At 39.6% G+C, this 27,782-nt stretch overlaps 2 protein-coding genes across 5 annotated transcripts in view; one reads left to right on the top strand and one right to left on the bottom strand.

Moving 5' to 3' along the window:
• The window catches only part of RB1 (RB transcriptional corepressor 1), an 82,217-nt gene that overhangs the window by 27,194 nt on the left and 27,241 nt on the right, over window positions 1-27,782 (bottom strand). For 2 of the 4 annotated variants that reach the window (XM_055801684.1, XM_055801685.1), the window contains exons 12-17: window positions 26,126-26,213; window positions 25,382-25,498; window positions 24,639-24,695; window positions 24,528-24,559; window positions 24,375-24,451; window positions 23,965-24,167 (exon numbers count right to left, since the gene is read on the bottom strand). In XM_055801684.1, the coding sequence (XP_055657659.1) occupies window positions 23,965-24,167; window positions 24,375-24,451; window positions 24,528-24,559; window positions 24,639-24,695; window positions 25,382-25,498; window positions 26,126-26,213 (574 nt within the window). Of the gene's footprint in view, window positions 1-10,663; window positions 15,157-23,964; window positions 24,168-24,374; window positions 24,452-24,527; window positions 24,560-24,638; window positions 24,696-25,381; window positions 25,499-26,125; window positions 26,214-27,782 lie in introns of those variants that run through there. The other 2 variants (XR_008746815.1, XM_055801686.1) reach the window with 2 other exon arrangements.
• On the top strand, window positions 6,324-9,323 carry LPAR6 (lysophosphatidic acid receptor 6). The gene has a single exon (XM_027790733.2). The coding sequence runs from the start codon at window positions 7,001-7,003 to the stop codon at window positions 8,021-8,023; it is 1,023 nt and encodes a 340-aa protein (XP_027646534.1). The 5' UTR covers window positions 6,324-7,000; the 3' UTR covers window positions 8,024-9,323.

The raw sequence follows: 27,782 nt of genomic DNA, 5'->3' as shown, positions 1-27,782 counted from the left end.
CCCAATTCTTGCTTGCTCCCTCTGGATACCTTTATAATCATGTTCTCAGAAAAATTTACTTTGCACATCAAAACATTTGAGAATGTAAGCAAAACCTGCTGCTGGGACTTTCCAGAAGTTACATAAAAAACGTAACTCAAGAACCTTCATGCAAATATTTATCAGTCATCTGTTAGCGGCCTAAAACACTGCTGTAACTGCTCATGTGTATTTACAATGTAAACAACCAATCTGCATATTCCATGATACCCTTTACATAATTCCAGGTAAACCTAACATGTTCATTAGCATTAACTGGACCTTTGAGATCACAAAGCTGCTTTTACCATTAGAAACCGCACATTTCTGTTTGTGCTATAACAAAAACTACTTTCAAACTTGCAACTATTGTGCTTTAAAAAATGAATCCCATATTTTTAATCTCTGTCTCAACTACTGTGGTCAACAAACCAAATAATGCCAAGAACAAGCTCTAAAATGTAAGCAGAGGGAACATATAATACTTTCTGAAATGAAATATTCTAAAAATATCTTCAGAACTTGGATGACAAACTCCAGGACACAGTTCTGCACTTTTCTCCATCACTGTGCATGGAAAGCTTTTCCCAAAACCCTGCTTCAAAAAAAACTTTTGTGCAAAATCAAAATGAAAGCAGAAAAAGAATGTCAAATTAGTAGTATTTTTAAAGATTCTCCCATCTTCTCATTTTCTTAAGAACTTGTCCTGTAAATTACAGAGTATTCAGAAAGCCTCAAGTAGACTTGTAAGTATGCTGAAGGATTATATTATGCTAAGGGATACTGAGATAACTGAACACAGTCCCAACAGCAGCACTTTAGATCTGAAATTCCCCTTCACAGGAGAGGGTTCCAGCTAGGAAAGCAACAGAATATACTTACTTGGCTCTTAGTTGCTTGAAAATTATTCACCAATACATCTTGGTTTTCCTTTCTACCTATATCAGCTTTTACATGGCATTCCTTAAGTAAAAACATATTGTCTGTAGTCCACTTCTCTTTGTAATACTAAGTATATAAAGGACAGTATAGGAAACACCAACGAAGGGACTTCATAGAACTAATTCAAGTTCAAAGAAACTGCTTACTCACACAAACATACCACAAATACTGTGAAGATGTGTTTCAGAACTAGAATTTGACTAAAAGTAGCATTTCTTAAAGTATGATTGTTCTTAATAATATGTGCAGTGAATAGGACAAAGAACCAAAGCAATCCATTGTTTTCAAGTTAGAGAGACTGCAAAAATAAAATACCTTTGCTATAAATGTATGTGGGGTTTAAAACCCCTTCCCTCCATGAATCCAAGGCTATGAGGGGGGGGGGGGGGGGGGGGTAAGGCCCTAGCAGCCTGAATTTATACAAAAGGAGAGAAATTTTTTCCTCTTCCTGCAAGCAGGAGAGGAGCAGTAAGCAGGAGAGGAGCAGCTGTGTTTCCTATAAAGGAAATTGAAACTATTATAAAGAGAAGAGAGAAGCATTTCAAACGCACAGGAATTAAGACCTCTCATTTTCTTTTGAGCTCCCTTTTACCTTTTTAAGCAATTACACACATAGAGAAACTATTTTGACTTAAGAGAACCTAACAGACTCAGAGCCCAAATACTTTAGATTCTCTTGCTTTTGGCTTTTTTAATTACTTTTTAATATTTGAAAGATTTTTGGCAGCTGTGTATTAAAACATAGCTAGTAAAACAAAAACTACTCAGGAAGACTGGTTCTAGGTCAGTCAAACTTTCAGCAGAAAATATTTACAGTTTCCTTTTAACTTTTACTTACAATTTGTAGATGTATCTTTATTTGCATTAAATTAACAAGTTTCCTGATACGGAGGAGTCTTTAACTGGCTATGCAATAGCTCTGCAGGATTAGTCTGGCTAAATAAAAATAGTCCATTCACTCTAAGTCTAAAAATGCTCATTTAAAGACTTGCCTACTACGCTGGAAACTTTTAAAGGGGGGGAAAAAAAAAAAAGAGAATTTTCAGTGCATTAACTACTTCACACTGTCTCTGTAAGTGGACACCATCGCTCCTTTTTAAGAGGGCAGGAAGCCGCTTACCAGGGGCAGTCTCGCAGTGACTGACGAGTGTCTGCAAGGCAGTGCCTGGAAGGTAGCTGAGAGGGTCAAAGTTCCCAGCTCTGTTTTCTCTGCACCTACTTCCCCCATAGACTTACGGAGTTGAATCAAATGAAGTCTCTCAATAGGGTCCTTTTGCTTGGCAAGAATCTAATCTAAAAATACAAAGTGTTAATCTTCCTACATTTTTATGGCATTCACTAGCCATTGTAATTATCTCAATATCCTATTTAATAAAGGGTTCTCCATCCACGACTTCAACCTATATTTAACATTTAAGGTGGCCTCACACCCCGGTGAGGAAGTGAACAACCTCTTACATGAAGGGAAGCTAAAAGCACAAAGTCATAGAAAACTTTGCCAGGATTGGAACAGAAAATCTGTGGCGCAGCCAGAAACAACTTCCTGACTCGCAGCCCTACTTCTCAACCATAATAAATTCCTTCCTGTACATACACATGCTCAAAGAGAAACTCCAGTAAACAGACTAAAAATGCTAAAACTCATGAAAATGGTTGAATAAGTAATAACATTTAGTGCAAAGAAAACATTGTCCTGACAGGATTTGTCTTACTGAAACAGTAGCACTTGTTGAGCTCTTTTGCCTAAGCTTGCTTAACCGGAGCAAGAACAAATGCCTGTACCATGATAGCCATGCTTCTAAAAGCAGTAATATTAGTTATAGAATAACGGAGTTATATACAGTGTTCTGCGCATTTGACAACCTTCTTTTAACAGTGCATACTCTGGCTTTGGAAGCATTGTAAGAATTTATTATGTTATTAATGTTGAAGTTGGCTTTTTCCTCTAAAGTAAGAGCTTTTAGTAGTATCATCAGTGCCAGACTAAATGCAGTACGAAAGAACAAGTTCAAAATTCATTTCACCTTTGATTACAATTCTGTTTGATTCCAGCACTGAAGACTAGGGTAGTGCCAGAGGAACACAAAACACTGGCCAAAATAACTCCAAAGGTTTGGAAAGCCTTCCAGTACTTGTGTTGTTTCAGTGGAAATATTTCGTCAGCACTCAACTTGGACTTCGGAATTTAAGGGACCCTGCCCCAGTGTCCTAGGTGAGAGCAAGTACCCAGCTCTGTAACTCTGTGGCATTGAGGGGTAGGAGAAAGCAGCAGCTGTGGGTTGGCAGAGCATCCTACAGCTGCTTTATTAGCACACTGTGAGAGTTGTAAGGACTTTTCCTCCTGACCCCCTGTTCAATGCAGGAATAGGTTTGCCACACAAATCCAAGATCACTCAAGGGTGTAAAGAGTCCTAGATATCTAAACCTGGATATCTAAATTAATACAAGCAGAATTAAGTGGGAACTGACTGAAGGAGTGTACAAAATCTGTTCGCTGCTGAAGTGAAAGATGATTTCAAGCATCTCATCAGCTCTCAGCTTTAAGGAGCCCAGGAGCCACAAGAAACCTGTTGATACAGTCTTTGCTCATTTAGCACTAGCAACAAATGACAGATCCTAACTCATTCCCGTCTCTGATGGAGAAAGGCAGACAGACTTAACACAGCATTTCCCTGCAGTGGCAGCTTTGTTTCCTTTGGAGAAAAAACAACCCTCAGTGTACAGGTCCCTCCCTGCAGCTGCTTCCTCCTGCCTACAGCCCCTCCTCATCACAAAGGAAAATCTGCTGGTGGTGAAGGAGCATAAGCAAGGTCATTATCACGTCAATTCTTCCTCTTCTTTTAACTTTTTACAGTGTTGGGGCTTACCAACGGCTTTCCCAAATCTGACAGCACAGAACCCAACATCTTGAAAGATGATCCCACGAAAGGAAAGCATGCGATGAGGTTTCCTCTCTACCCACGCAGGAGCCCGGCCAGAAGGGAGGCTGCTCTCAGCTCCCACGGCTCGCGGTGCACTAACGCAGGTTCTTCAACTCTGAGCGGTTCACACAAATTAAAACACTGCTCGATAACATTCAGGCACATCAAATTCAAGAAAACGGGTATGCAGTTCACCTTTGCCATTCACGCTTTCGCACTAAAATGACTCAGACTGCCTGCTCAGACATATACCCCCTCAATGAAACGCGATACAAAGTAAAAACCTGTCAACTTGCAGTTTTCAAATTTTCTTCTGCATCTGGAAAAACCCTGCAGTTCAATGCTATTTCTGGAAGTACACAAATATCACTTGGTTCTTCGCTTACTGTAAAGTGCATGTACCGTTCTGCACCAAAAAGCTGCAGGGGCAAAAGAAGGTCCTAAAGGCAATACAAGCAAATACCCAAGCCCCTAAAATACAGCTCCAAGTAGTGCCTAAGTTCGTAACAGGAGCAACAACAGGGCCACAGCAAGGCAGGGGTTCTAATGGACAAAATGAAGGCTGAGGACACACCTTTACAATTGCTCTAAAGCACATTTACCGCGGTAAAATGGACAGCGTCCCTGGTCAGACATCCCTGCTCTGTCTCTATGCACCCACACCTTTGCCCAAATGGAAATTCAAGTACTAAGGAATATGAGAGACACACTTCCATTAGTTTCACTCTCTAAAGGTGAATTATTGATTGAGGTTTTGACATGCGATGTCAAATTTCTGTACTTCAGGGATTTTCACTCCAGTAACTGAGCCTGCCCCACACAATTTTCCTGTGCAAACGAAGCTGGAGCAGGAAAACAGAGCTCAGAGCTCGACAGTGCAATGCAGAACTCAAGGACTCTTGCAGGAAAACCCCTTTTATCATGCAAGGCTGCCGGGAATAGACACAGAAGTTAGCCACATGTTATGACTGCTTTTCTGATGAAAGCCAGGTAAGGCAACTTGATGCTAAGGTACAAGTTAAGCTGGACACACAAGAGACTCTGCCATGCTCACATTTTCATTTCTTGTTGCCTTCAAGTGGAAAATGCACTACACTTCACAGTTGAGCATGAATTTCAAAAACAGTCAAAAAGTTTTCTTGTGGTTCTAGCCTACTGAAGTGAAGCTGCTTGATTTCACCACAAAATTAAGGTGAAAAGAGATTCACAGAAGAAACCAAGAAAACTTGAAATAAAATAAGCAAGACCCACTTCTGCATGTTTCTGATTTTTGTCTGACATACCTTACACTAAGAAACTACACCAAAAACGTGTGAAGAGCTATTATTTACTCTTCTTTACAGCAGACTAGAAAGGTTTTGCCCAGAGCCTTGCTTAGGTACAACTGATTAAAATCTAGTTCAAAAGAACCATGCCACCCAGTCAGATACGAAGAGATTTGTTATTCTAAGACTTAGAAATAGACTGGTTTTGATGCCAGAAGTGAGTCTACCCAAGCTGTTGTTAAATAAATGAATCTGTCTAAACCAAGATTTATCTTGTATCTGCCCCTAAAGGCAATAAGAGCTTCTTTTTTTATATTTATTTAATTTAATTAGTTGCAACATCATTTTGTTTCATTAATCAGTGACCAATGGGAGTAGTTTGTATATGTGCAGTAACTGGCCCCCTTTAAATCACGAGAAACAACTGCATAGCACAGTATTTATTTTGGTATAATAATTCTGTGCTTACCTATTGAAGAAAATACTTTTTTTACCACAAAATTTAACAAAAACATTTTGAAGATTTTTTTTAAAAAAAAAGAACCATCTTTCTGATTAGAAGTACACCCTGGAATATGCTTTCTAATATGGAACGAGTTAAAATTTTCTCCTCCCACTGCAACGCATCTCAGTCCTGGGAACATCCAAAAGCAACCCACAGGTTCATAATATTTATGCTTCTCTCTTTCAGCAATTATTTTGCAAATTTATTTAATTACCTATCAATGTTATTTTGTCCCTCCTGAGGTGTAACTGAGGGAATTGAGATAGAACCACTCAGCTGATTGCTGGTGAATAAAATGTTCTGCATTGTGAGCAAAGGTATCTGTCAAAAAACTTAACGTTAGTTCAGTCCCACATAATATGTAAAATGACACTACTATCTCCAAAGCCAAAGGGGAATTTCAGACACTGGAAAGTCTCCTCACAACTGAAGAAAAAAGATTTTTGTGATGAAGTTTTTGGACTCCAGCACTGCCGACAAGGCCCTTCCAGGGAGTTCGGAAAGAGTTAACAGGAGGCTGCAGCAGCAGCGCTCTGCTGGTGACTGCCTGCAGCCTGCAAGGTACAGCCCCAGCAGACACGCTATCAGACCGGGCAAGGCAAACAAACTGAACTGAAACCATCCTTCAGCCAGCCCATCCTCTTCCTCCCGTGATGTCACGCTACAAATTGCCTGAGCTCTCTCCTCTCCTCCCCAGAAGGAGCCGGGCTGGCGAGAGGCTGCAGGGGCGCGGGACGCCGGGGCCGTGCTCTGCAGGAACAAACACGCTCTGGAATTTAATTTCTGCCCTCACAAGCAGCTTGCTTCCCACCCCGTGGGGCCGGCCAGCCAGCCAGCCAGCGCTCGGAGCAGCCAAAAAGCTCGTTTCACAGAAAGAAGGCTGAGGGAGAAACCCAAGTGCCGACCCTGCGTGGCATCGGGGAGAGCGTTTTCTAAAGCATCCGAAGCATCCGTACCCCACCGACAAAACTCCAACACCATGATCCGCAGCCGTGAACAAGGCAGAAAGTTCTACAACAGCTTCATCGAACTGAGGGAGCAAAGGGAGCTAAGCAAGCTTTGGGATGACCTCATCTGCCACAAATTATATGGGTTTTGACTTTTGAAGCCTGGCTATGTGATTACAAACACCACTGGGAAGAGAGGAGCGACCTCCTGGTGATCACTGCTGGAGATGTACTCCCCTGCCACAGAGATTATGTTTCTCCTCTGAAGCTTTACCCTGCAACAAACTTACTAAAGCACAGGGTTCAAACACATCTGCAAGTTCTTCTGGAATTTAAAAAAAGTTGCGATAAAAATACTAGAGAAACCTCCAAATCACAGGACTTTTTAAATATACCATTATAATGGTAAGCTCTAATTGCTCCACTGAGGACTCCTTTAAATATACTTTATATGGATGTATCTTTAGCATGGTGTTTGTTCTTGGCCTCATAGCAAACTGTGTTGCTATCTACATTTTTATTTGTACTTTAAAAGTGCGAAATGAAACTACAACTTACATGCTGAATTTAGCAATATCAGATCTGCTTTTTGTGTTTACATTACCCTTCAGGATTTATTACTTTGTAGCGAGAAACTGGCCTTTTGGAGACATTCTTTGCAAGATTTCTGTCACCCTCTTTTATACAAATATGTACGGGAGCATTTTATTTCTGACTTGCATAAGTGTAGATCGCTTTTTGGCTATAGTACACCCTTTTCGATCGAAGACTCTCCGAACCAAAAGGAATGCAAAAATCGTCTGCGCTGCAGTATGGATAACAGTGTTAGCAGGCAGCACACCAGCAAGCTTTTTCCAGTCTACAAACCGCCGCAATAATACTGAACAAAGAACATGTTTTGAAAACTTTTCAGAGGACACATGGAAAACCTACCTATCTCGAATTGTTATCTTCATTGAAATAGTTGGGTTTTTTATTCCACTCATCTTGAACGTGACCTGCTCCACCATGGTCTTACGGACTTTGAATAAACCTCTTACATTAAGTCGGAATAAATTAAGCAAGAAAAAGGTACTCAAAATGATTTTTGTCCATTTGGTGATATTCTGCTTCTGCTTTGTGCCTTATAACATTACCTTAATACTTTACTCCCTTATGAGAACACAGACCTGGATTAACTGTTCAGTGGTAACTGCAGTCAGGACTATGTACCCCGTCACTCTGTGCATTGCCGTTTCAAACTGCTGTTTTGACCCTATAGTCTACTATTTTACATCAGATACAATTCAAAATTCCATAAAAAAGAACCGGACCACTAGGCCACGGGACATCAGATTCTCTGAAAGGCCAGTTTCTGAAAACTTCATTCAACACAGCCTTCAGACCATAAAGATGAAAATATTTGACAGTGACTCTACAATATAAACTGTATTAAAAGACTACTGGGACTAAACTGGAATTAGAAGCCTGCACATTTCTTCAGCCGTGGAAATATGTTCTGATATGTAAATGTTACGCTTCCTTCACATCAGAAAAGTTTACGAGTGTAAAAGTGTTAGGCATAACAGTACACAGAAAAAGTGTTTTAAGAATTTATGTCAAATGTCTTTTCTGACAGGTTGTATGTTAAAAATGAACTTTCGGGGTTGGAATAGATTAACCAAAGTCTAAAGACTGTCTATCAAATCAAACATAGATGAAAAAGTAGGTGGTTTTTTTTCTAAAGTTAAAACAACTGCTAATTTGTAATAATGATGTCTGTTTCCAAGTTACTGAGGATGGGGGTGAAACTACCCGGTTTACACTGCAGGTTCCAGCTGCTGAGGAAAACAGCACCACTTCGTTCATACCGCCTCAGCTACTGTGCCTGCTCCGGAGTTTCCTCTGTCTTACCCTTCCCTCCTGTCTTTTCTCCTTGCAGCTTCCTTCTTAGGAACTATTACGTTCATATGAGGCTTTGATGACTGGGCTACACAACTTCATTTCTCCCAGGTTTATCTGATAAAATACATTTTCTCTGCACAAGCCTGGCCCCCATAAAGCAATTAAATCTTCTGGTAGTTGAGGGCATCTGCAAACAACTCAGACAAACTGGTTTTTCTTCTCACCTCTGTCTCAGATGTCTGTGTAATTATAACCAAATAACCTTTGATGACTGAAGTTAGTGCTTTAGGTACAGTAACACTTTATTAAACTCTTTTGTGAGAAGCTCTTCGACTCAGCACAACTTCTGAGCAAAATAACATCCTCCAAATAAGGGAATTCAATCTCAAAGTGGTAGTTTCTTAGAAAAACGTGACCTTCGCTAACTATCAATGAGCATCTGTATCAACCCAATTAATTCTAGGAAACTCTTTTATGTCCCATAAACAAATTAAAGACATGGTAATTTTTAGAATGAAACTTCCTCTCAAGTCTTTGTGTCCTAGAAACATTTTTAACATGAGCATTGAAAATTTCAAATGCTATTTTCTTGCAAACTTTATAAGGTATTAAAAATAAACTACCTGGGGCTATGTGGTGGCAAAATCAATCAAGACACTTGGAAAAGTCAAAGCCATGTAAAAGGAACAATCTACGTACATTACTGTTACAAACCAGAATATATAGAGAAAAGTGCTTTAAAACGTCCTGCTATGTATGTTTCCCAGCTATTAGAACACTGTGTACATTTTCCTCAAAATTAACATTACAGCAAAATAAAATAAATATTTAAAGGGTAAAAGTAAGCAGTGTTGGTTTTTTCCTCCTCAAAAACAATGGAGTGAGTCAAGAATGAAAATGGAGTTAAAAATTAATTTGCACTTTGGATTTAAAGTAGTCATCTGCAACACAGATAGAGCACTGAGGCATTTTTACTTCAGAGCAGCATACAGAAGCATGAATCAATGTTGGAGGAAATGCATATTGTGCTGTCAGAATACATGGCATGTTACCTGTGAGTTTCAAAGTTTGCAAAGCTTTTGCTTAATTGTTATAAATCAACTGTACACTGCTTACTACTACAGGAAACCTGAGTTACTCAAAGACTGCTAGAAACTAATGCCAACTGGATTTTAAATTTAACAGCATGCTAAATTTTTATGCACACAACCTATGAAAGGAAATTCAAATAGCATGAGCTTAAGCTACAAGGATAGTCAGTGTCTGCATTGTATCTGAAAATAGACAGTTATCTAAGCTGGGCATCCTAAACTCTTCTGATTCATATCAGACTTCAGAAAAACACATGAAACTCTCAGCATGAATAGAAACTCTTTACATTTTCCGTATGCCACTGACAAATCCTACGTCACTGACAATTCCAAAGTTCAAAAGCCAGGCACTCATCTCTGACATCTCAATGCATCTATCTCTAAAAAGCCTGTTTAATAGAAGACTCCCTCTAAAGACTTTGAGACTAAAAGTTCTTCGTGTCACTGCTGGGCTCTTTCTAGGCTACTACTCTTCCCAAGCTTATCAAAGCTGTTACTTGTCTGAGTGACAACTTGTTCAGCAACACCTCTGTATTACGGCAGCAAGCACCCCGGAGCTTCACCCTGGTAAACAGAAGCTACTCCTTCTGAGATTACAAAACTCCAGAAAAATGAAAAATAATCACTGGCTTAAAAGTAGAACAAGCAGATAGTCACATGTATGGGTACCCCCTTTTAAACTAGGCTTTCCTTGGTGTATTAGCTCAAAGAGCCTGGGGAAGCATGGAGAGTAGCTCTTTCTGCTTGGCGCTCGCTCTCTAGGACAGTAGCTTCTGCTTTTTGCAGTAGTGTAGTGCAACACAGTGCAATAGCTTTCCAACCAGTTAACAGCTTGATACCTTGAAACTGTTTGAGGAAGCTTCGTATTTTTAATTATTAAACATACTTCACTCTTTCCACAAAAGGAAAAACAAAAAACAAAACAAAAAAAAGCCCCAGCAAAAAAGAACACAGCCAAAAAAGCAACATCTGTAATTTAGAGAATCTGACCATTACTTGAGAAATTCCTGATCAGACTGATTCAGAAGAGGGGGAGCGAACCTGTACCTCCCACAACAAGCCACTATAAAGCCAAGCTACCAGCTATTCAGGACTGGACAAGGTTTTCTCCACCTTTTCTGGTTCTGCAGCAGGATTATCCTGGAGAGCTGTGGATGAAGCAATGCTTTCACTGGAACATTCCTGAACAGTTGCACTCCTTTCGCTCTGCTCCTGCCGTTAGTATCAACTCTTCTGTCTCTCTGGTACGAGCTTATGCCAACATTTAAATTTAGATGAGGGGATATGCTCCTAAGTCGTGTCCAGGCATCTCAAATAAAAAAGGCTTATATTATCAGAGCTCCTGAGCCTGTGAATTGTTGCATCCAGTACTTCCCTAAAAGTACATTATTTTTACTCATATGCCTATGCAGAGGGGGTTAGGAGTTCAGTTTTAGTTACGAATTTGTTCTTTGTAATCTGGTTTCTTCATCTACAGAGTGCAGATACTGTACACTTACCATAAAAATAAAAGCAGTGGAAATGTAGTTGATTCTAAGCATTTTTCTCATCTAAAGCAGGATAGGCAGCCATTGATAACTACATAATTAACCAGCACTTTCAAAAGACAAGGAAAAAGAAACAAACTTTCTATCACCATCTCTGATTTACCTCAACATACCATTACTTTAAAAGCAAAAGATTTCCCGTTTTATAGTTTTTATGTTCGACTTGAAATTTTAATTTCTGGCTTTCTCAGGAACAGAACGCAAGTCAAAGTTTGTTTCATTCAGTATACATGACTTGACATTTAAAGAAATACCAATACTAGGTCAAATATATCTTTTATATTTTTCATCTAAAAGTGCTTAAAAAAAACCACACAGGTTTGAATTGCACTTCAGGCAGGTGAAACCCTTAACTGAAATCGGCCTCCAAACTTCAATTTCTTAAGAAAGTAACCTCAGTCATAGGAATGCAAAGACTGAAAGAGAGCTCCCAAGATCAGGTAAAAGATATGAATGGTTTTACTGGATCAGATTCCAAACATTCACCTAATCTACAATCCTGCCTCCAACAGTGGCCAAGGCTGGATGCCTGGGGAAGAAGATAACAGCAGGAGAGCATACAGGGCTTTCTCCTGTCCAAGTGCTGTCCCACTTCAGCTGTATCTCAGGACTTTCTTTGTCAGATGTGTGTGTGATTTCGGCAACACTAAAATTTTTCTTCTGTGAGCTTGTCCCGTCTCCCTTTGAATGCACGTAAACTTTTTAACATCCACAGTACTCTGCAGTAAAAAGTTCACATTGCATGTGTGTGTGTGGGAAGCAAAACTAAAAAAATAAAACAAAACCTCCTGTTTCAAATCCACTAGTTTCATTGCTCCATCTTCATTTCTTTTGGAAGAGGCAAGTAACACTTGATTGACACTCAGCCTTTCCATATCACTCATGATTATAGTGTCTTCCACCACCCCTTGCCAATGAGAAAGTGATTTTAATTTGTAATTTCAACCAGCATCTTTGCCAAAGATGACATTTTCAGAATTACATAAAGAATTCAGCTAAAATTGCAACAAACCCAGCAAGGTTCACTTTGAGATTGGTAACTTTGAAAATTCTACTTGAGCATAGTATCCTCTAGAATTACTTATTCTTTTATTTTCTAAGAGTTTTATCAATGAAGAGTGATTTTTCATATTTTTCCAGCAGTAAATGTAATACTGTAAGGTTCTTGTACCTGGGTAGACTCGTAAATCCTGACAAGTTCCCTTTGTTGCTAGACCATTACCATTTATACCTCAGGGTTACTGGTACTTGAGCATCACTGACAAATGAAAGAGGATACATTTCAAGAGCTAAGACAAAATGCAAACAAGAAAAATTCTACATCTAGAAGTTGCAAATGTCTGGGCTGCATTTGTTATCCGATTATCAGAGTGCTGAAAAACATTGTATAAATGCAATTGACAAACACTGAATTAGCACATTTTCAAACATATTCAGTAGAGCTCATTTAAAATGAATGCAAATTCAGAAAGATATACTTGCACAGTCTAATACTTCTGCAAGAAGCTGGATGGAGAAGTCTGTTCTAATCCTGCTTTGACACTGAAGCCTTTCACATTTTTCACCTCCCCCCCATCCAGTTCCTGTTACACAACTACTTAAAAAGTAAGCCCAGTTTTTCCTGTAAGAAAACTGAACTTACCACAAAATTAAAACAAATGAAAAGAACACTGCACATATAATCTGGTCTTACCACACTGTTGGAAAACTAAAAATTCCAGAACTAAGCATTTGGATTTTAAATTATTATTCCTAATTTAACAAGCAGTCTTGTTCACTCCAGTTATAACAAAACTAAAAGCTGTCCTGCACTAAGAAGGGGTAAGTTTTCTACAGTTTAAGCACAAGCAAAGGCCAGCCTCTAACAAGAAGTTCCTGTCTTTTCCTGAAGAGATAAAAGAACACTTTTCCGCACACATAGCTTTAAGATTTGCCCTAACCCCCCTTTTTTCAAACACTGAATTGCTGCCTTAATCTTAAATAACAATGCTAGTAATAGGAGGTATGCAAGATTAATGCTGTTATCTTGGGAATATTATCAAGCTTATCTCGCATGAAAACTCTTCTGCTTTTCAAATGAATTCTGCAAAAATTGCTGCTTTATGAAAGGAAGTCAATTGTACACATTAGTTGCAAGTCTTCACCCTTCTGTAAAATTATGCAACATTAGATCTACTAATTTTTGGAAGTTCATCCTGGTAAGTACTTTCTAAAAGCAGATATTAATGTAATAAAAACTGAAGATGCTCCTGGCCACTAAGAAGCAATACTGCATTGCAAAAAATTTACTATTCATCACAGCAACAAGAACTACACTTGACTAAAGTTGAAAGTATCTAGAATAAAACTGATGCTTTTATGAAGTAATGCAAAAACTACCCACAGCGTTGCAGGTATTTCTTAATGGAGAAATTTGTTAAGTATATAGCAACACATGAAACTGAGAATACGGATGGTATAGCAAGTACTGAAATATCTGCCTTTTCAGCCCCAACAAAAACACCTTTCAAAAAAATAAAAAAAAACCAAACCTCTTTGTCTACTCCCTTACTAAAGTTTTTTAACACTTCTTAGGTGTGAAAGAAACCTTCCCATATATACTGCACACTCACATTGTGTTTCACATGCTCCTGTGGGTGGGTAAGTGCAAAAAAAACCAAACCAAAACAAAACCACTCCCAACTAGCAGACAAGATCTGTGAGTTCCTCTAAGCTGCTGGAAGGTGCAACAGGCACAGACAGAGCATGCCAAGCACAGGCTCTGTTCTGGGCAGGCTAACTCCCAAATGGGAAGGACAGGGCGATGACAGTTCAGGTACTTAACTAAGCCAAGTTCAGACTAACTGGGTGGCCCCAAAGTCTCTGCTCAGGGGTTGAGGTGAACACGATGCACACAGATCCAGGCGTTAGTGGCACAGCACTCAGCCGTACCACAGGCACCTACCTGTCTGCATCTAACCCATTCTGACAAGCAAACCCAACCCAAAGGAAGAGCTTCAACAAAACCTAGAGGGATTCACTTTCTGGAGGATTGTGAACACTATGGCTACTCAACAGTTGTAAACAGGAAGATTCTCATCCCTGACAAGGACTTTTTATTACCGGAGTAAGACATTTATTCAGTGATACGAACATATAACTGAAATACTGTACATTTATACAGTATAAAAGCAGGCACAAAAGCACTTATTTAGGCTACAAAAAAAAATAGTAAGAAACCAAACCAAACCAAACCCCATGCATTTATGCATGCAGTAACTCAGAGAAAATGGAGCAGAGAGACAAAAACCCACTGCCAAGGACATATAATTTGGCAGTTTTGAGTTTGACAAGATACTGTTAAACCCTTAAGAGCTTGAAAACTGAGCATGTATCTGCAAAAAAACCTCCACATTAGACTATTTGTTTGGCACCTACTTTGCTTCCTAACAGAAGCCAATTCCTTCTTCCACAGAAAACTTAACTACAGAATGGGTCAAATAACACAGCAATAAGGATAGAAAGAGCAATAAAAGCTTACGACAGTTATTTGGGACTGTGGCTCAGACAAAATAAGCAAGATCAAAACTAACTCCAAACAAAACAAAACAAAACTCCATTCTAGTAATTTCACCAGTTTTGCTTCACTACAATGATTTAAAAAACTGCAAACTTAAGAGAGCATAATCCCATCCCACTGTGGTATGACCAACAAAACATTGGACAATATAACAAAAACCTGAAAACCAGGCATTCACAAAACACTATTTCACTGGGTTTTGTTAAAATGTTACTAATAATTAGGGCAAACTTAAGAAAAAAAGGACTAAAAAAAAAGTATATCACGTTAAACAAGTCTTATTTCTGTGGCTAACTTTGTACTTGGGACCAATGTAGACACAGGCACGATATCTTCACACTGCACCAACAAAGCTGGAAGCTCCACTGAGCACAAGCTCTAAAATCCAGATCCCCATTTACAGCTGTACATCCATGGCCAGAGAGATCATGACACATCCTCAGCTTCTGTAGCCATGCTGGTAACAGTACGAGACCTCTACATAAACAGAAACCACAACAGTGACTGTAAGTGAAACACATAGCACCAGTAACCACCTAAAGCAAAGCAAGGTGTAATTAACTTCCTCTTGCTAATGTCCCCTTAATGCTGAAAGGAAGGGGGAAACATCGTTATGAAAACTAATATTAATCATACGATTCACTTCTACTAACCTTAACTCACAAACATTATACATCTAGTTTAGTTTTGTCATTGAGACAGATGCTCTCTACAGTCAGTGGAGAGAGGTATCTTGAAAAAGCGAATCATCACATTGTAAAATACATAATAACAAATTAAATAGAATTAATTGCTTATTGGAAGTACAGCTGTTTCAAGTATAGAGGGAGCCTAAATACCTATTTTATAGAAGTCTAACAATGCAGGACTCACATTCCCCTACTAAGAGAAACTCTACTTTAAAGCAGTAGATGAAGTAGAGGAAAACTTAAATCCTTAATCAAAATCGGCATCCAAATTTCACAGAATGAAAACTCCACATAGTTGCTGTGCCTTAGGTAATCCCTTCAGTCGTGTTTGTACTTGAACCAAAATAGCATCTTAAGGGTTGGGCTGACTTGGTCTACCTGCAACAGATAAATCCATTAATACTGTGCTAACACAGCCAATACCTTACAACCCTAGCGAGTGTTTTGTACACTTAGTGCGTGCCTACCAAGAAGTGAATACATTGCCAACACAGACAAAAGCAGGAAACACAGGACCTCAGCTTTATGTGTTCTGGTTTCTCTTCCAGCAGCCTAGAGGATTTGCTTGGATTGTAACACCCAAGCCTGAAAAACAGCTTGAGTCATCCTCACGATAAATAGGAGTGGCAGGGAAGATTTTCAAAGTGATGGTGCAGACAGCGAAGATTATCATTCAGATAAAAGTTTCAAGCTTCAAAAAGCACAGCATGATTTTCATAAAAGGAAACTCTTCAGGAGTACAAGGGCATGGGAGAAACACTCATGTATTTTATTTATGCATTTATTGAAAAAGTGTGTGTGTCTATATATGCTCAAACTAAAAAAGCATATAAACATACATAAATATGTTTGTATTTATATGGTATTATATGGTGTATTCACAAATACCCAAAAGGCAACCATCTTACAGACTTCTAAGAATGTGCCTTGTATGATAAAGGCAAAAATCACAGAAGGCTTACCAGCCACAGCTGTGGCAACTGAAGTGTCAGAGCTAATTCATGACCTTAAAAAAAAAAAAAAAAAAAAAAAAAAAAAAAAAAAAGAGCACACACAGCAGAACCAGTGTGATCCTTTAGCACTATCACGCCAAGCAGCAGTGGTAGCAGTGACCTCCCTCTCATCACACACGCTTCTGGAACACACTCACAATGCAAGCAGAAATATATTTAGTATGTACAGACAGAAAACCTCAAATCAATTCTCGGTTCCTCCTTTAAGGTTAAAGCTGCACCATCCTAACACTCCTTCTTTGAAAGGAGCATGGCAAGCATGTGAAATGGCATAGTTCGGTGACCCTTAGCACACTTTTTCCCCTGTATGAAAAACCCTATAAAATTCCACATTAAAAATCTTGGTCCACAGCAACCTCCATGCTGAGACCAGATACTAGGTGCCTAAAATCCAGAAGATCACAGGACATAAGTGATGTCTGCAAGAGCAATCCGATGCCTGCAATTCCTGAGCTGCCTGTCTTTACACCGGTGAAGTCCCCTATGTAGTTCTTATTCTGCCAGTGACCGTGTTTGCAAATACCATTCTGGATAAGCTGAGCGTTTTTTTGTGCCTAAGGCTGTCCCCCATTCACAAATTAGGTATTCCCATATCTAAGGAAAGCCAAATGTAGTAGGTATGAAAAGAGTATGTCTGACATACACTAGCCATTCAAAGAGAAACCGGCTGCTGTGCAGAAACACATACAGCTCCTGGAGCCTACAGCAAAGACAGTAAAGGAACGTGTGACTCATTTGCCAGCGCTGAAGTCACTCGTGGCTGAACCCACAACTACATCTGTAGCTGGTAACACAACAAGCCACGGCCGGTCCCAAGGCCTTGAGGCCAAGCAGCAAAGCACAGCTTGCACCCACACAGCTGAACGTTCTCAACTTCTAATCCATGCCAGCAGTTGAAAATAGTCCCTGAGCTGCATCATGCCCCAAATTTTGCCTAGGCCTTGTCCAGAGGACTGCTGACACATGCCAAAACATGCCAGGGAACACGTTACCAACAGAACACCACTGATGATGGTGGGGCAATACTCAAGCCTGAACTATTGTCCCTTAGAGGCCAGTAGAACAGATGCAGTCCCGATACCCGGTCCTTCAACAAGGTTTTAGCGTCATTCTTTTAATACAACAGTAAAGTATTTATCCAGTACCCCACTGTATAAAATGTTGATGGCATCACCATTCCTACTTCGTCCAGATTTAAAGGAAATGACTTAAGACATCGAAATCAAAGACAAGACTTCAAATTGCATATAGACACCTACCCTCCAGGAGAGGTGTAGGACTTCAGACATAAACAACAGAAAACACTACTGAGAAGGATACATACCACAGGAAAATACATCAACTCCCATTCCTAGATGCTTAATTCCTCCTTACAAGGAGCACAGAAACCTCATTTAAAATCGTACACTGCATGTGAGAAAATGGGCACTAAGCACTTGAGTATGGTGAGCTCCATTGTGTCCTTGTACAATCAAAGACCAGGAGACTGCATAGTTAAGCTTGTACCACACCAAAGCACTAAGGAGTACTTGCTTACCTGTAACTTCTTACAGCTTTAGACTGACCTGGATTTGTCTAACACTTTTTAAGCAAATCATAGAATCATTTAGATTAGAAATCTAAATTTAAGATCATCAAGTCCAACCATAAACCTAACACTGCCAAGTCCAACTTAAACATACCTGTTTAATATTTTTCTCCCTGCTGCACGATCAAAATAGGTCTGCTGTTAATCCAGCTCAGTGAGTTTGTCATATTTATGCAATAAAATGTATTCTTTGGGAATACATGATTTTCCTCAGAAAGGCATTTCTGCCACAATGACCTGCATAATTTAAAACCAACAGAAGTCTTTGGTGTGGGATGAGGTATCTGAGTATAAATATTAACTGCATAGTTAGTCGACAAATACTTGTTGCAAACCCTGAGTCATGTTAATTCGACACGTGATGAAACAGTACTGTAGATTTCACTGCAGATGTTTAATTGACAAAAAAAACCCCACAGAGAAGAGGGAGCTGATAAAGGAGAAGCATTATGAAGCACAGTTTAGGCAATGCTACAGGGAAGAAGTTATGAATAAAGCAAAGCACACTTGTCTACTAATCAAATTTTAACCATTAAGAGAGGTAGCCTTGTAGAGCCATCTTTATCTTGCATCAGTCATTAACACTCCAAACCACACTACAACTCTAAATCGCAACAGAAATCAATACTGGTGTTTCTTTCTCCTTTGAAAAATACAAATACTGATTAGGATAGCAAGTGTTAAAGAGCAATACAATCAAATAAGGCTACAGCGTCAACAGCTGTAGTGCAATCATTACTTTGGTTCAATATCTGTTTGTCCCTCACACATAAACAAACACCAAAAAACCACAGTTGTAGCTAACTGAGCAAATCAGACTGTGAATTACTCCTTTATAGCCCACCACAGTGCAACTCCCCATTCTGTTCTGGGCTGTTGTGGGGGTTGTGGAAATTGGTGCAGCTGCCTCTCATCCCTGTTAACAGCAAAAGCTACCACACAACCTTTGAAAACTGCAGTCCAAAGAGGAATTAATATCCCTTGGACTCCTGGCACTCATTTGGATGAGTTAACAAGTTAACAATGGAGCTTTTTACCCTCTGCAGAGCTAACCAGGAAAGTGTGGCTGTGCTTTCTCTAACCTGCCATACAGGGCTGGCATGTACTGCCTCATCTTTGGACAAGGTTGCATTTGGTCTGCAACTCCCGTGAAGCAGAACAAGACCCTTTCATTACTTCAGTATTGGGCAGCTGAAGCTTGACAAAGCAGAAGGGCTTCACACACCTCTTCTCTGACATCCCACCAAAGGCTGGCTTGCAGAAGTGGTATTTTGTAGCACGGCCCAAACTATTTTAAGTATGCCTAATGGGAGGATTTAGAACGTGTACGCTCCCCACTCTTTCACCTACTGTACATGTGAAAAGGCATTTGCAGGAAGCATATTCTCTATGCAGCATTATGAAAGAAATCTAATACCTTGCTTGTTCCTCCCCATTCACAGCTTATGAGCAGAATGCAAGCTCATGAGAGGAGGGGAAACAGAACTGGGGTTGCTTTGCAGACACAAATAGCAAAGGCGGATACTCCATAGGTGTTTGCTTTCTTAAATGAGCCAGCAAAAAATCCACCAAACCTAAGTCATGCTGTTCCCAGAAACAAATGCATTTCAGATATTACAGCTATATCACTCTTAAAATAGACCACGAAAGTTGATAGACTTTGTATCTGATTTGCTTACGCTGAAAACCTTGCTCTTCCTTGTTTCTTCTCAACATACTCCAGTAAGCAGCAACACTTTAGTCAAATACATGACATGGCAGTTGACAGGGCTTTCTCTAAGGGAAGTTCAGATCCCGGAATTTGTTCACACAACCTTCAAAACAACTCAAATTCATTTGATTTTCAAATTTGATATTCAAAACAATTACTTTTTTGGCTTGCCACAAGAGAGACCAGTTTGACAGAACTATGGAAAAGACTGAGCATGAATCCCAGGCTGGCTGGTAACTATCTCTTTTGTAGAATCACAGAATCATTTAGATTCTGTGGAAAGGACCTTTTAAAATTGAGTCCAGTTGTTAACCTAACACTGCCAAGTCCACTACTAAATCGTTTCCCTAAGCACCACATCTACGCATCTTTTAAATACTTCCCAAGATGGTGACTCCACCACTTCCTGGAAACAGATTTTAACCATGCCAAAGTTTATATCTTATTTATACAACTATGCTAAAAATTAAGCAAAGGCTATAGACATCTTTGAGTCTAAAATAATTTCAGTTCCCTTTAAATAAAGTTGTGAAATTAAAATAGTGCCCAAAATACTGCAGTGAGATGAAGCACAAATGTTCTACAGTAGAAAAAGAATATTATACAGTATATTTCTATTCTGTTAATAAAAACTATGTAGTATTATTAACATATTCTGAACTGATCTCCACATAATCTGCATCTGGAAGCACCATAACCTCACTGGTAAATAATATTTGAGTGGATAAACGGCGCTTCTCCCTTCAGGGTTCAACAATAAAGATTTAAGGAAAAGGAAGTACTTTCCACATGATTTACTCAGTATGAACACTTGCCCCTTTTCAAAACTAAGAATTATTGAGAGGAACCTTCAACTTTTTTCCACCCTTTATTTTGCGTGCTTATGCTTTTTTTGTTAAAAGAAAGGATGACCTAGAAAAGTTTCATCTTCCTCTTCAAGCACAGATGACTAAATCAGCTAGCTATGCAAAAGCAATAAATGTATTCACAACGACTAGCAAAGGAGTGATATATTATCTTCAGGTACTAAGAAACAGAATCCTTCACATTCATTCAATACAGCCTCCAAAGTCAAATAAAGGTCAGATGCATTTAAGATTCTTTTCTTCAGAGAACTTATGCAAGGCAGTTTTCCTCACAAAAGCTCTGTGACAAGTAAAACTAAAATAAATTCAAGTTATTCTGTATTCAATTGCTCAGTTCCTTTAAATATCATACTGAAATCCTGATTCCTAGAGCAGTCAGGAGAACGAGGAAAGACTGGATAAATACAGGCCTGACTTTCCAAAGAGCAGACAAGCCCTGTAATGAAATGTACTACCTGTGGGGGAAGGTAAGAACAAAACAAAAAAACATGGCAAATAACTGGAGGAAACCAAGTTGCATTATGCAAATATTTATAAACAAACATTTTTTCAAAGGTTTTTATTCTTATTTACCAAGCTAGAATTTCTTTTTTGCATAAGCTTTACTCATGCCATATTTTTCAATTCCCTACATTTTAACACTTTTCAAAAAAAATACATTCTCTAACTGTATTAGGAAACTTGAACCTTCTTGAGATTCCATCTGTTTTGGATTATCAAGTAGTTTAAGATTAACCCAAAGCAATCACTTATGGTGAGATACTCTTCATGACTAAGCAGAAGTCATCTGGCTTTCCTCTCCTCCTTTATTGAGTGTTTGCAGGTAAGAGAGATATACTAGTATGAGCTACTCCTGGTATGAACACTTCTCTAATTGCGTGCCCCTTCTTCAGGGAATTAGAAATTAAGCAGACACTACGTAAATCTTGGACACCATTACATGGAGACAATATGCAGGTAATGAACTGCAAAAGAATACGGTAAACACCACTCCTTCCTTCGCTATCTAAACCTGTCTGGGACATCTGACCTCAACAGCCTTGCAAGTCAGCCCTGGAAGCATTTTTCTCCTGTTGCTAATAACTTACACTTTTCAGACTAAACCAGCCAATATTTAGATGGGAGGCACGGGGGGATTTTCTGTACTAGAGGACTCAGGGCTTTATATTTCTACATGCAGCCTTATAACATACGGGCCTTGGGTCTTTCACTGCAGTGGCCCACAGTCCCTGCAAGACATCTGAACATAGATAATGTCCCACTACTTGTCGTCTCCTGAGCCACCGCTATGCAATCTGCTGCTTACACCTCACAGCTTTTCCCTTACGGCCAGCTGGAGGCAATGGAGGCCAGTGCAGAATCACAGGGTGCCCGCACACAGGCTCCAGCTGCCTGTAGCTGTCCCTCAGCTGTTGCCCACCGCTGACAAACCCCTGGCAGCAGGAGACTGCACGCTGTCCTGCACCTGGGGACATCAAGGTGAGACATGAAGCACAGGTCAATGAAGCAGAAAGGCCCTTGGATAGCTGTACTGCACGTTTCTTTTTATCCCCTCCACTGCGCTCCACTCCACATACCTCAGTGGCACTAGATGGTTGTTCTAGGTCCCTTCCACCTGAACTATTCTATTAACACTCAAATCAGCTATATCTGCCACCCCAAAACAGTACCAAACATACCTCTGGAAACTCAAGAAGATAGATTCAACACAGTAAAATGCATTCAAACAGAGCACTCGGAAAACAGAAAATAATCCTGTGCTTGTTGATGATGTTACAATTTATTTCACAAAAGCCTGCAACTACGCCCGTATTTTTTGAAAATGCAAAGCTTTGGATTTTCCAGTCTGAAAGCCCAAACCCAAATCAGGTTATCTGCATGCAGTGCTTGAATTACTGGGTGGAAACTGGTAGATATGGCTTATTGCTGATCAGTAAGCTGACTTCAAACTGGTTTGCAGAAGGTACCAGGCGGCACTTTTTGCTTGTAGAGTCAAACTTTGGAATCTGTACCTCTGTCTTTTGTCCTCTGAGTGTTACAACTCTCAAATAAGCACTTTTTATAGGCCTGCAAGCTTCTTAAAATATTGCCTGCCTCTTGAAATACTGCCTTACTTTCCCTGTTTCTGTAAGCTCTTGCGTGCTTTTAGTGGTATTATTCAAAGAATGGCAAAATCATGAAGAAATTAATACAGCAATGGAAAGACCATGTGCATTTCCCAAGACAACACACAAACATGCAAAAGCATTATAAAGGGAAAAATTTACACTCTGGTACAGCTGCTATAGCACTGCACCAGAAACCCTGGGGCACATTACAGTGCTGTGGTAATGAGCATAGAGCTGGATACACACGCCTTGGGTCCCCCAGTGGAAAAGTCAGTTGTAACAGGGCATATTCAGAGCGCCACATGTGCCGACTGACTTTGTCCACAAGGAAAATCCAGTGGCAAGAGCTGGCTGGTACAAGCTGGTCCACTAAACTCAGCCTGAAGCATGGCAATTGCTGTCATACAACCCTGAGTCAGCATGCTGAACATGGATGGGGCACTCACTGCTCAGGCACAACAATCCTCCTTGAATCCAGAAGTATAACCCCACAGCCTGGTAGAGTATCACCCATACTAGAAAACTAAATTTTTCACTCTGAAGTCATACACAAACCAAACACAGATTATCCTGAAAAGAAAAACTTGCTTCACAATTAAACTACCCATCAGCTACAGCACACCATGTTTTTTAAACTTCCCAGAACTGATATGGGATAGGCTCTTAAACAGTTTCTTTATGTCTCTCTGGTCAAACTTACCTGTCTTGATAGCCTCCTGTTTTGTGCCATAAATAGCCTACTTTCGGCTTATATGTAACACACCGTTCAAAGAAACAATGTTTGATTTATTAAGATCCAGCCTAAAAAACATGCCAACTGCCAGCATTTTATTTTAATGGTATCCAAAAATACCAAAGTGACTGAAGCACAAAGGACAATGCGAATCAATATTTTAAAGCACTATTAACAAACATATCAGATGCATAGAACTAAGGCCCTATTGCCAAGTGGGAATAGCAACTGGATAAAAATTAACTTACAAATAAAAGCACAGAATTTATTGCCTTGTCTTTGACACCGAAATACCGTTTAAGGGTATTACCCTTATGATTCAGGCCAGACTAGTAAGATGATGTTGGCTTACAATCACATAAATCAGCAGAGCTATGTCACCTTCTTCCTCTTATGTACTCCTTTTTTCCAAAACCTGAAGACATGCCAAAACTAAGCTTGTTTTGCTCTTGTAACTTATTTTGCTAGAAATAAATCTCAGCAAGACCACAACTTATTTGACAGAGTTAGGCGTGACTTCCTTTTTCTAGATGTGCTCACTGTATAAGGACAAATACTAGTTTAAAACATTACTTACAGATTGCCACGCAAGCGACTCCATAATTCGATGTTCACAGTGTTCTAGATGCTTTATCATTTCCCTTGTTAGGCTTGGCTCCGCTCTAATAAAGCTTTCAATCACCTTGTAGAAGTCAAAAGCTTTTAAATCAAATACATCGAGTATCCACGGGAAAGACAAGTCTGTTTCAGCACTGGTACCATCACTTTGTGAAGCATTTCCTGCAAGGAAAACAGACTAAAATTGTCAGGAGTGCTACATTCTTTCACTTCTGACGTTTTTTCTTTTTTGTATTTATTGAATCACTGCTAGTTCAGAACTTTCAGCAAGCACTTTTTTATTTTTTGCTGTTTACTTCATGTGTTAGAAAAAATGGCAATAATTATCAATAAAAAACAATGCTATTTAGGACTTTAGATTCAACTTACTACCATATGTCGCCATGACAACCTCAACAGCACACGCCAGAAGAGATGTGTGGAAGATGTTATCATTCAGAAGTTTGCTAAGGAGAAAGAAAGTTATTAATACTTGTCCTAACAATAAAATAGAAGACTTCATTAACAATTAGGGGCACATACCTGAAATTCTGCACTGAAAGGCGCTCTTCCTCCTGAAATAAACCAAACTTGTGAATATTCTTTGTATTTGTAAATACAGTGACAGTACTAAGCTACCAGTACTAAACTTACCGACTTTAGCATAGACTCCATTACTCTGTAATACAGACGTACTCCAAGCTTGTACCTCTGTTAAAAAAAGAAGAAATTGAAGAACATTACAAGAAGTTTTAACAGACTACAATACGCAGACTCTCACGTTTTAACAACTCAGAACATTTCCATTTTTTGGAAGAACCACAACAAAGAAGTCATTGTCCCCAGTTCCATTTGCCAAAAGCACTGGAGAGGCTTCAAAGGCTACTAAGGTTTGTGACTCTCAACCACATGAAGACTTAATCAAGTGTTTATGTTGATTCACAGCTAACAAGATAAAAAGCGAGGCTGACAGACAGGATACTGTCAAGTACAAATGTGGTTGGATTTGTTTTCCAAAGTCCTTGCTGGAAGCACAGCTGGCCCACTGATTGCATAAGGAAGTGAGTCACCTTCTGCAGTTCTAGGATGTTACCTTAACAAATGCAAATACGTTTCACTAAATGTATTGTGCCCATTTTCCCATTCTTCATTAATGTATTTCCCACATATTTCCACCCAGTTCCTATTGCTCCTTATATATGAAGAATAATTTGTTGAATATTATCTTTACAGTGCTTTAGAAAAAAATGCCACTCCATTCCCATGGTTGAATACAATATTGTTACTTTCTACCATTATTGATCTGTGCTGAAGAAGGACAGTCCGTAAGTCAGATCTCACATTAGCTAGTATCAACAGAGGCCAAATGAGTAACACTCAACCAAAGTGCTAGTTACCTGTGAGCCAATTTCAGCACATCCCTGTCCAACTGCTTCAGCAAATTTCTTTTTGAAAATGCGGTCAAGACTTTCCACTCTTTTGAGGACACTATCCTTAGGATTCACTGTGCAATTCTATGGAGTACAGAAAGGAGGACAGAGGAAGGAAAGGCAAAGAAAGAACATTTTACTTCAAAAACATTTTAATGATTTCATCATATGAGTCCTGCTTCACTTTGTAGCATCTCTCTTCATACATAGGAGTATTTAAAGAAAGAGAATCATTATACACATTCAACAATTTCCAGTAACTACAACTTCATGTCTCACATGCAACCAGCTGCAACTAACCCAGCTAATATGCGAACAGCTTACAGTAACATTGATGTTAATGTCTTTAAATTTAGAAATATGCTTAAGTTGCTGCATGTAGACATGAAATCCTGTGAGTACATGCTCCTTCTCTTTGTTGTCTCTGTTTTATATTCCCTTCTTTTTCCACCTGATACATACACAAATAAATCTTAATATTTAGTGCGGTAACAAAAATTATTTAAGAACTTTTAAGGTTCTAGTATGCATCAGTTAGAAGTGCTTTCTAAAATAATTGCATTTAAACCATCCCAGTTAAAATGTACCTCTTCAAAAAACAGTTGTTAGTAAAGGAGTTTCCCAAAACATGTGCATCAGATCTACAGATGTATATTCTACTTGTGTGATAACTCCAAGAATCTTTCACAAATCTTCCTTCTAGTCACTTACATTGAAGTACATGATGAGAGTATCCGATGGTTTATCAGTTGCTGAGTTTAAAATCATAATCAATTGTTGAATGTTATTCATTGCAGCTCTGGAAAAATACAATGCATAAAATGCATAATAAACATTAATGTTGGCATGACAGTTTTCCAGAAATTGTACAGCAATTCTACAAAAGAAAAGAAATATTATTTTAGTTCTTGCCCCAGTTATCAAACAACCTGCTGGGAAAAAACTGTTGTACTTTGTTAACCATTGTGAATTCTAATAATCTAATTTATCTAATAATTTAATTATTTGAATGATTACAGCCCATAAGTAAATAACCCAAAGAATGTAAATTAAGTAATAAACACAAACAAGCAGTTTTAAAAGCGGTAAAATGGTGGAACTGCAATCCTATGTGAAAATATTCAGTTAAATCCAGCAACTCCCAACAAAAAGAAAACGCTTTGGCTCTTGTAGAAAAATAAGACGCAAGACTAGTAAATGAAGACAGCTTTTATGTTTCAAGTCACCTGTTCACAAGTGTGATAAGTAAGATGTAAGTAAAATATGACAGCCACAAGAAAATACTGACCTGTCAGTCTCACCTCTGCGCCTGGGAAGATCATGGCACAGATCCTCCTAGAAACTATGCTAAAGCACACGGAGGACAGGGAGGCGATTCAAAACAGCCAGCACGGCTTCACCAAGGACAACTCCTGCCTGATCAGTCTACCGGCCTTCTATGATAGAGTGACATTATTAGACAAGGGAAGAGCAACAGATGTTGTCTATCTGGACTTCTGTAAGGCCTTTGACACACTCTCACACAACATAATTGGAGCTATGGATTTAATGGAGGGACTGTTCAGCGAACGAGGAATGGGTTGGATGGCTCCACCCAGAGGGTAGCAGTCAACAGCTCAATGTCCAGATGGAGACTGGTGACAAGTGGTATCCCTCAGGGGTCTGTATTGGGATCAGTACTGTTTAATACCTTCATCAGTGACACAGTGGGATCAAGTGCACCCTCAGCAAGTTTGCAGACAAAGCCAAGCTGAGTGGTGTGGTTGACACGCCTGAGGGACAGGACGCCATCCAGAGGGACTGGGACAAGCTCAGGAAGTGGGCCCGTGGGAACCTCATGAGTACAAAGTCCTGCACCTGGGTCAGGGCAACCCCCCGTATCAATACAGGCTGGGGGATGAAGGGATTGAGAGCAGCCCTGCAGAGAAGGACTTGGGGCTGCTGGCAGACAAAAAACTGGACACGAGCTGGCAATGTGCGCTCACAGCCCAGAAAGCCAACACTATCCTGGGCTGTGTCAAAAAAGCATGACCAGGAGGTTGAGGGAGGTCATCCTCCCCCTCTGCTCTGCTCTTGTGAGACCCCACCTGCAGTACTGCCTCCAGCTCTGGAGCCCCCAGCATAAGGAGAACGTGGACCTGTTGGAGTAAGCTCAGAGGGGGGCCACGAAGGTCATCAGAGGGCTGGAGCACCCCTGCTGTGAAAACAGGCTGAGAGAGCTGGGCTTATTGAGCCTGGAGAAGAGAAGGTTCAGGAGAAGACCTCATTGCAGCCTTTTGGTATGTAAAGGGAGTTCATAAGAAAGATGAGAACAAGCATTTTAGCAGGACCCGTTGTGATAAGACAAGGGGTAATGGTTTTAAACTAA

Source organism: Falco peregrinus, chromosome 4 (genome assembly GCF_023634155.1).
Source record: "Falco peregrinus isolate bFalPer1 chromosome 4, bFalPer1.pri, whole genome shotgun sequence".
NCBI classification, from domain to species: domain Eukaryota; kingdom Metazoa; phylum Chordata; class Aves; order Falconiformes; family Falconidae; genus Falco; species Falco peregrinus.
This window is presented reverse-complemented; position numbering and strand designations above follow the sequence as displayed.

Bases quoted from the DNA above. Each gene is read 5' to 3' on its own strand.
- LPAR6 (XM_027790733.2), top strand. From the start codon at position 7,001: ATGGTAAGCTCTAATTGCTCCACTGAGGACTCCTTTAAATATACTTTA.